Below are 9,941 nucleotides of genomic sequence, written 5' to 3'. Positions count from 1 at the left end.
TTCCTTGAGATGGCTTTAATTCCGAATAGCGTATCACAAATAGAGCACAACAAAACAAATCGCACTCATAGCGAGTTCCTGTGCCAACCGCTCGCCCCCAGTGTAGCTCCCAGCTCGGGAAGCCCATGTTCAGTCCCTTCTCCGCACGTTCAAAATCCTGATAGTACCCTGAAGGTTCTTCCCAGATTGGTCCTTTATTCGCCTCCTCTTTCACAAGCTGGGGACGGGAGTCGGTGGGGGAGTCGCTCTTCCAAAAGGGGGGTGGTGCACCTCACGGGATAGATACCGCCCCCTGACTAACCCCCCCCCCCCCCCCCCCCGTAGCCCCTGTCGTGACCACTAGGTGGCGACACCAGCACAGGACCGGGCTTGGTGGCGATGCACCCCATGGCCAGATGGCCCGCTGACGATCGTGAATGGCCGCTCGGGCGAGGCACCGCAGGAGGATGGGGGGAGGGTGCGGAGGTGGAGAGGGAGGGGTGTGGTAAACCACTGTTTGTATTCCACTGTGTACATGTCTGTACATGCCTCGGCTGACTCCTCCCACAAGTCCAGGTATAAAGGTGACTGCTCCACAGTCCCTCTGTATTCTGGACTGGTCGACCACTCGAGGCACACCTTCATTCTCTTGTTAATAAAAGCCTGTTAGTTACTCGCTTAACCTCAGTCTTTTGAGTAATTGATAGCGCATCAAGGGGGCAGCTTTCTGCGAGAGGGATGAAACAGCCCACACGGGGCCCAGGGGCAGGGTCCCTTCGCTTCGTCGGGAGCCGCGGAGGCGGAGTCATTGAATATGTTCAAGGCGGAGATAGACAGATACTTGAGCTACAGGGGCGTCAAGGGTAATGGAGAACAGGCAGGAAAGTGGAGTTGAGGCCAGGGTCGGATCAGCCACGATCGCATTGAATGGCGGAGCAGGCTTGAGGGGCCGAATGGCCTCCTCCTGCTCCTATTTCTTATGTTCTTATCGTGCGATCGCGCTAACACGGCCGAGAGCCTTTAGTGGGAGGTTATGATACCCCCCCCCAACGGATTCGGAAGCCCGGGGGTAAAGTGCGTCTCCCCCCTCACCCCCTGATCAGCGACAGGGCAGGATGCTGATCGGCAGCTCCAGACTCGACTATTCCAACGCACTCCTGTCCGGCCTCCCACATTCCAGCCTACGTAAACTTGAGCTCATCCATAACTCTGCTACCCCCGTGTCCTAACTCGCACCGAGTCCCGTTCACCCATCACCCCCTGTGCTCACTGCCCCGTGTCCTAACTCGCACCGAGTCCCGTTCACCCATCATCCCCTGTGCTCACTGCCCCCGTGTCCTAACTCGCACCGAGTCCCGTTCACCCATCACCCCGAGTCCCGTTCACCCATCACCCCCTGTGCTCACTGCCCCGTGTCCTAACTCGCACCGAGTCCCGTTCACCCATCACCCCCTGTGCTCACTGCCCTGTGTCCTAACTCGCACCGAGTCCCTTTCACCCATCACCCCCTGTGCTCACTGCCCCCGTGTCCTAACTCGCACCGAGTCCCGTTCACCCATCACCCCGTGCTCACTGCCCCGTGTCCTAACTCGCACCGAGTCCCGTTCACCCATCACCCCGTGCTCACTGCCCCGTGTCCTAACTCGCACCGAGTCCCGTTCACCCATCGCCCCCTGTGCTCACTGCCCCGTGTCCTAACTCGCACCAAGTCCCGTTCACCCATCACCCCCTGTGCTCACTGCCCCGTGTCCTAACTCGCACCGAGTCCCGTTCACCCATCACTCCCTGTGCTCACTGCCCCGTGTCCTAACTCGCACCGAGTCCCGTTCACCCATCACCCCCTGTGCTCACTGCCCCGTGTCCTAACTCGCACCCAGTCCCGTTCACCCATCACCCCCTGTGCTCACTGCCCCGTGTCCTAACTCGCACCGAGTCCCGTTCACCCATCACCCCCTGTGCTCACTGCCCTGTGTCCTAACTCGCACCGAGTCCCGTTCACCCATCACCCCCTGTGCTCGCTGCCCCGTGTCCTAACTCGCACCAAGTCCCGTTCACCCATCACCCCCTGTGCTCACTGCCCCGTGTCCTAACTCGCACCGAGTCCCGTTCACCCATCACCCCCTGTGCTCACTGCCCTGTGTCCTAACTCGCACCGAGTCCCGTTCACCCATCACCCCCTGTGCTCGCTGCCCCGTGTCCTAACTCGCACCAAGTCCCGTTCACCCATCACCCCCTGTGCTCACTGCCCCGTGTCCTAACTCGCACCCAGTCCCGTTCACCCATCACCCCCTGTGCTCACTGCCCCGTGTCCTAACTCGCACCGAGTCCCGTTCACCCATCACCCCCTGTGCTCACTGCCCCCGTGTCCTAACTCGCACCGAGTCCCGTTCACCCATCACCCCCTGTGCTCACTGCCCCGTGTCCTAACTCGAACCAAGTCCCGTTCACCCATCACCCCGTGTTCACTGCCCCGTGTCCTAACTCGCACCAAGTCCCGTCCACCCATCACCCCCTGTGCTCACTGCCCCGTGTCCTAACTCGCACCGAGTCCCGTTCACCCATCACCCCCTGTGCTCACTGCCCCGTGTCCTAACTCGCACCGAGTCCTGTCCACCCATCACCCCCTGTGCTCACTGCCCCGTGTCCTAACTCGCACCGAGTCCCATTCACCCATCACCCCCTGTGCTCACTGCCCTGTGTCCTAACTTGCACCAAGTCCCGTTCACCCATCACCCCCTGTGCTCACTGCCCCGTGTCCTAACTCGCACCGAGTCCCGTTCACCCATCACCCCCTGCGCTCACTGCCCCGTTTCCTAACTCGCACCGAGTCCCGTTCACCCATCACCCCCTGTGCTCACTGCCCCGTGTCCTAACTCGCACCGAGTCCCGTTCACCCATCACCCCCTGTGCTCGCTGCCCCGTGTCCTAACTCGCACCAAGTCCCGTTCACCCATCACCCCCTGTGCTCACTGCCCCGTGTCCTAACTCGCACCAAGTCCCATTCACCCATCACCCCCTGTGCTCACTGCCCAGTGTCCTAACTCGCACCGAGTCCCGTTCACCCATCACCCCCTGTGCTCACTGCCCCGTGTCCTAACTCGCACCGAGTCCCGTTCACCCATCACCCCCTGTGCTCACTGCCCCGTGTCCTAACTCGCACCGAGTCCCGTTCACCCATCACCCCCTGTGCTCGCTGACCTACATTGGCTCCCGGTTAAGCAACGCCTCGATTTTAAAATTCTCATCCTCGTTTTCAAATCCATCAATGGCCCTCGTCCCCTCCCTATCCCTGTAACCTCCTCCAGCCCCACAACCCCCCGAGATCTCTGCGCTCCTCTAATTCTGGCCTCTTGACTGTCCCCCGATTTTAATCGCTCCACCATTGGCGGCCGTGCCTTCAGCTGCCTGGGGCCTAAGCCCTGGAATTCCCTCCCTAAACCTCTCCACCTCTCTCCTCCTTAAAACCGACCTCTTTGACCAAGCTTTTGGTCACCTGCCCCTAATATCTCCTTATGGGGCTCGGTGTCAAATTTTGTTTGATAATCGTTCCTGTGAAGCACCATGGGACGTTTTACTACGTTAAAGGCGCTGTATAAATGCGAGTTGTTGTTGTTGTCGTCAGACAATGCCAATAACATGACCCGAGGAACTCAACAGAGAGGTTGAAAGCGCAGTCGGGGAGGTGGGTTTTGTGGGTGTGGGATTGAGAGGGCAATCGGAGAACGGGGAGGGTCAGGCAGAATGGCTCAGGGTTCACCTGCCGATGTTGGATTTCGGGGAGGCAGGGCTGGGAAACGTTGCAGATGGAAGTGGGGATGGTGGGGGGGGCGGGTCTCATCCTTCATGGAGTCCAAACACTGCTTCCTTCCCATTACAGGCAGACGGGGCCTCGGTTTAACGTCTCATCCGCAAGACAGCTCCTCCGACAGTGCAGCACTCCCTCAGTACTGCCCGTCCGACAGTGCGGCGCTCCCTCAGTACTGCCCGTCCGACAGTGCGGCGCTCCCTCAGTACTGACCCTCCGACACTGCGGTGCTCCCTCAGTACTGCCCCTCCAAGAGTGCGGCGCTCCCTCAGTACTGCCCCTCCGACAGTGCGGCACTCCCTCAGTACCGCCCCTCCGACAGTGCGGCGCTCCCTCAGTACTGCTCCTCCGACAGTGCGGCGCTCCCTCAGTACTGCTCCTCCGACAGTGCGGCGCTCCCTCAGTACTGCACTGGGAGTGTCGTCCTGGCTTTTGGGGCTCAAAGGGGCACAAATCCTCGACCTTCTGGCTCAGGGAGCACGAACCCATGACCTTCTGGCTCAGGGGGCACGAACCCATGACCTTCTGGCTCAGGGGGCACGAACCCATGACCTTCTGGCTCGGGGGGCACGAACCCATGACCTTCTTGCTCGGGGGGGCATGAACCCATGACCTTCTGGCTCAGGGGGCATGAACCCATGACCTTCTGGCTCAGGGGGCATGAACCCATGACCTTCTGGCTCGGGGGGGCACGAACCCATGACCTTCTGGCTCGGGGGGCACGAACCCACGACCTTCTGGCTCGGGGGGCACGAACCCATGACCTTCTGGCTCAGAGAACAAGACTGACCGAGCTAAGCTGACAGGAAGGCAACCGACCGCTCCCCGCCATTTTCGGGGCCCCGGCTTCCAGATCGTTCTCTCGTTTCGCCGCCGGGGACCTCGCCTTAGGCCAAAATGCTGCGTCACCGCGTCTTGACCTGTGGGTACCCCCCACTCCGGGAGCCTTGAGCCGAGAGACGCTGGGTGGGTTCGGTCGCCGATCGCGCGCGGGCGAGCGCTCGCACGCGACACTGGGCCCGGGAGTCGTCGTGGCAACGGAAGGCTGGGAACAGCAAAAACCCACCACAAAAAACAAAATGCACAAACTCACTTCAAACCAATATCCCCGATTTCAAAAAAACACAATATCACATGGTTGGGGTGGGGGGGCCGGGGTTAAAGTACCAGGCGGAGAGAATCTGAGGCAAAGATGGCGTTTCCCGCTGTGCTCGTCCCTCGCCACCTCGCAGACGCCAGCCACAGGCGTGGCGCGCGCCCAACAGAACATGCGGTCGCCTCCGCCCCCCCCAGCGGGCAGCGGGCGGGAGGCAGTAGGCAGTGGCCATGAGGCCGGAGTAGCAACGTCAAGCGTCAACCTTCCAAACGGTGCCGAGTGACAGCGGCCAAGTCAACTGCAAGCTCTTGTCCCGTCCCGTCTCTCTCTCTTTCTCTCTCTCTCTCTTTCTCGTTCAGTTTATCACGCACTTCTCTCGCCTGCTGTACTTCTGCCGCCGGTGTTCCAGCCCTCGCTCCAAACGAGCGTCCTCCTCCTCAGCGCTGGGGGTGGGTAAGAAAAAAACAATTATTAACATCGAACTACATCGCGTTTACAGCACAGAAACAGGCCATTCAGCCCAACTGCTCCGTGCTGGTGTTTGTGCTCCACACCAGCCTCCTCCCACCCTTCCGATGGTGCAGCGCTTCCTCAGTACTGCCCCTCCGACAGTGCGGCGCTCCCTCGGTACTGCCCCTCCGACAGTGCAACGCTCCCTCGGTACTGCCCCTCCGACAGTGCGGCGCTCCCTCGGTACTGCCCCTCCGACAGTGCAACGCTCCCTCAGTACTGCCCCTCCGACAGTGCGGCGCCATCTCAGTACTGCCCCTCCGACAGTGCGGCGCTCCCTCAGTACTGCCCCTCCGACAGTGCAACGCTCCCTCAGTACCGCCCCTCCGACAGTGCGGCGCTCCCTCAGTACTGCCCCTCCGACAGTGCGGCGCCATCTCAGTACTGCCCCTCCGCCAGTGCGGCGCTCCCTCAGTACTGCCCCTCCGCCAGTGCGGCGCTCCCTCAGTACCGCCCCTCCGACAGTGCAACGCTCCCTCAGTACCGCCCCTCCGACAGTGCGGCGCTCCCTCAGTACTGCCCCTCCGACAGTGCGGCGCTCCCTCAGTACTGCCCCTCCGACAGTGCGGCGCTCCCTCAGTACTGCCCCTCCGCCAGTGCGGCGCTCCCTCAGTACTGCCCCTCCGCCAGTGCGGCGCTCCCTCAGTACTGCCCCTCCGACAGTGCGGCGCTCCCTCAGTACTGCCCCTCCGACAGTGTAGCGCTCCCCCAGTACCGGCACCGGGATTGTGGGCCTGGATTATGGGTCTCAAGTCTCTGGAGTGGGCTAATGCATCAATGCATTTTCTCGTAATAGTTGTCTGTTTAAACAGGAATATCAGGCACAAAATAGAGAGAGGCTTAAGTTTTACAGTGCGGAAAGAGTCAGAGGCAGGGAGTGTGGTTGGTGCAGACAGCTGCAGTACCACTGAGGCCCTGCTAGTGGCGCTACCCACTGGGGAAAGGCCGCTATGCTCAGCAGCGCCACTAAGAGGCGGGCGGCAGCACTGCCGTCCTACCCATTCGATGCCAGTAGCCTCAAAAATCTACTTTCTACAGCACAGAAACAGGCCATTCAGCCCAACTAGTCCGTGCCGGTGTTTATGCTCCACACGAGCCTCCTCCCACCCCTCTTCATCACACCCGATCAGCATATCCTTCTATTCCTTTCTCCCTCATGTGTTTATCCAGCTTCCCCTTAAGTGTATCTCTACTATTCGCCTCAACCACTCCCTGTGGCAGCGAGTTCCACATTCTCACCACTCTCTGGGTAAAGAAATTTCTCCTGAATTCCCGATTGGATTTATTAGTGACGATCTTATATTGATGGCCCCTAGTTCTGGTCTCCCCCACAAGTGGAAACATCTTCTCTACGTCTACCCTATCGAACCTCTTTTTTAAAATTCATTTATGGGATTTTGGGCGTCGCTGGCAAGGCCCAGCATTTATTGCCCATCCCTAGTTGCCCCTTGAGAAGGCGGTGGTGAGCCGCCTTCTTGAACCGCTGCAGTCCTGTGGTGAAGGTGCTCCCACAGTGCTGTTCGGGAGGGAGTTCCAGGATTTTGACCCAGCGACGATGAAGGAATGGCTGATATATTTCCAAGTCAGGATGGTGTGTGACTTGGAGGGGAACTTGGAGGTGGTGGTGTTCCCGTGCGCCTGCTGCCCTTGTCCTTCTAGGTGGTAGAGGTCGCGGGTTTGGGAGGTGCTGCCGAAGAAGCCTTGGCGAGTTGCTGCAGTGCATCTTGTAGATGGTACACACTGCAGCCACGGTGCGCCGGTGGTGGAGGGAGTGAATGTTTAAGGTGGTGGATGGGGGGCCGATCAAGCGGGCTGCTTTGTCCTGGATGGTGTCGAGCTTCTTGAGTGTTGTTGGAGCTGCACTCATCCAGGCAAGTGGAGGGTATTCCATCACACTCCTGACTTGTGCCTTGTAAATGGTGGAAAGGCTTTGGGGAGTCAGGAGGTGAGACACTCGCCACAGAATACCCAGCCTCTGACCTGCTCTTGTAGCCACAGTATTTATGTGGCTGGTCCAGTTAAGTTTCTGGTCAATGGTGACCCCCAGGATGTTGATGGTGCGGGATTGGGCAATGGTAATGCCGTTGAATGTCAAGGGGCGCTGGTTAGACTCTCGCTTGTTGGAGACAGTCATTGCCTGACCATCTATCAGGTCACCCCTCAGCCTTCTCTTCTTTGGGGAAAAGACCACCAATCTGTTCAGCCTTTCCTGATAGTAACAACCTCTCAGTTCTTGGACTCTACATTAGTAAGTCTATGTGGCTGCCTGAGGCCATCCATCAAACTTTGTATGTAAACACCAACTAATCGTGAAAGCACTCCAAAAAAAACCCAGACGTTCTCTGCGGGTTTTAGCTCTCCGGTTTCTTAACCATAGAAGGATTCCGTCAAACTCACAATCTCTCCTTTGCATCGAGGTCTCGGACCAGTGTGTCCCTCTTGTTGACCAGCGTAACCAGTTCCTCTAGTAACAGGCGCTCCCTTCGCTGCTGAGCATCTGTCTTCTTCCACTCTGTGTGAGATAGAGAGAGAGTGAGACAGACAGAAAGAGAGAAAAAGTGAGAGAGAGAAAGTGAGAGAGAGAAAGAAGGAAAAAAAAATAGAAACAGGAGAGAAAGAAATTGCATTTCTATAGCACCTTTCACAACCCACAAGAGGTCCCAAAACACACTACAGCCACTTTATTTTTTGAAGTGTGGTCACTGTTGTAATGTAGGAAACGCAACAACCAATTTGCACACAGCAAGCTCCCACAAACGGCAATGTGATAAAGATGAGATATCTATTTTTAGGCGTTGGTTGAGGGATAAATATTGGACCCAGGACAACAGGGAGAACTCCCCTGCTCTTCTTTGAAATTGTGGCCGTGGGATCTTTTATGTCCACCTGAGAGAGCAGACGGGGCCTCGGTTTAACGTCTCATCCGAAAGACGGCACCTCTGACAGTGCGGCACTCCCTCAGTACTGCCCCTCCGACAGTGCGGCGCTCCCTCAGTACTGCCCCACCCCGACAGTGCGGCGCTCCCTCAGTACTGCCCCACCCCGACAGTGCGGCACTCCCTCAGTACTGCCCCTCCGACAGTGCGGCACTCCCTCAGTACTGCCCCTCCGACAGTGCGGCGCTCCCTCAGTACTGCCCCTCTGACAGTGCGGCGCTCCCTCAGTACTGCCCCTCCGACAGTGCGGCACTCCCTCAGTACTGCCCCTCCGACAGTGCGGCGCTCCCTCAGTACTGCCCCACCCCGACAGTGCGGCACTCCCTCAGTACTGCCCCACCCCGACAGTGCGGCACTCCCTCAGTACTGCACCTCCGATAGTGCGGCGCTCCCTCAGTACTGCCCCTCCAACAGTGCGGCGCTCCCTCAGCACTGCCCCTCCGACAGTGCGGCACTCCCTCAGTACTGCCCCTCCGACAGTGCGGCGCTCCCTCAGCACTGCCCCTCCGACAGTACAGCACTCCCTCAGTACTGCCCCTCCGACAGTGCGGCCCTCCCTTAGTACTGCCCCTCCGACAGTGCGGCGCTCCCTCAGTACTGCCCCTCCGACAGTGCGGCGCTCCCTCAGCACTGCCCCTCCGACAGTACAGCACTCCCTCAGTACTGCCCCACCCCGACAGTGCGGCGCTCCCTCAGTACTGCCCCTCCAACAGTGCGGCCCTCCCTCAGTACTGCCCCTCCGACAGTGCGGCGCTCCCTCAGTACTGCCCCTCCGACAGTGCGGCGCTCCCTCAGTACTGCCCCTCCGACAGTGCAGCGCTCCCTCAGTACTGAAGTCTCTGGAGTGGGGCTCGAACCCACGACCTTCTGACAAAGGGCGCAGAAAGTGCTACTCACAGAGCCACAGCCGATGTTTGTAAAAATCAATACAAAGTTTACCCCTCAGGTGGGGCTGGCGGTGTGGGGGTCGGTGTTGCTCACTGGGTTCACCCAATGACTGGCTGAGGCGTACGGGATTAGGAAGGTCACAAGTAGGAGTCCCCGTCCGCACTGAATTAGCCGCGATTCGGTGGCTACTCCTGATCGCTTGCCCAGCGATCGGGATCATCCATGACGCACGCTGCAGTCCAATAGCCAGCTGCTGGGCATGGGGGTTGGGGGGGGACAAACCGACAGCCAATAGATGAAAAGCTATAGACTCGGAGTGGAGCACCCGAGGCCGAGAGGCCACAGCGAAGGGGGGTGGGATATCCTACCTTCCATGGCGATCATGGCCCGCAGCTCCCGATTGAGCAACTCAAACCTTCGCTCGAGATCCTGCTCCTCCTCCCTATAAAAAAGAGAGTAAGTCCGGTGAGGGTTAGAGTCTTCACCACCCTGCCCGATCCCAAGAGCATGGGGACAGGGCGCTGACATTGGACTTGATCAGTCCGAGGCCTGCCTGGGTCTAACCGACTGGTGCTGTGGTGAATCGCTTCCAAAACCCAAAGCTCTGAGCACCGGCGATCATAGTGTGGGTGTCGGGGAGTCTCAGAATTGTGGGGAAGAGGTTGGGGTTCAGGTATATTGGCAGGGCAGTGTAGAGGCAGCTTTATTCTGTATCTAACCCGTGCTG

At 59.0% G+C, this 9,941-nt stretch overlaps 1 protein-coding gene across 6 annotated transcripts in view; it reads right to left on the bottom strand.

The window, feature by feature from the left end:
* The window catches only part of LOC147092832 (EH domain-binding protein 1-like), a 118,258-nt gene continuing 108,317 nt past the window's right edge, over positions 1-9,941 (bottom strand). For all 6 annotated transcript variants that reach the window (XM_085976082.1, XM_085976083.1, XM_085976085.1 and 3 more), the window contains 3 exons: positions 9,583-9,656; positions 7,788-7,902; positions 1-5,323 (listed from right to left, as the gene is read on the bottom strand). In XM_085976082.1, the coding sequence (XP_085832208.1) occupies positions 5,236-5,323; positions 7,788-7,902; positions 9,583-9,656 (277 nt within the window). In that variant the 3' untranslated portion in view covers positions 1-5,235. The remainder of the gene's footprint in view (positions 5,324-7,787; positions 7,903-9,582; positions 9,657-9,941) is intronic.

Source organism: Somniosus microcephalus, unplaced genomic scaffold (genome assembly GCF_052327205.1).
Source record: "Somniosus microcephalus isolate GS21.2 unplaced genomic scaffold, FLI_Smic_1.0 unresolved_chr2, whole genome shotgun sequence".
Lineage (NCBI taxonomy): Eukaryota > Metazoa > Chordata > Chondrichthyes > Squaliformes > Somniosidae > Somniosus > Somniosus microcephalus.
Note: the sequence above shows the minus strand (reverse complement) of the source record. Positions and strands in the feature narration are given on the sequence as shown.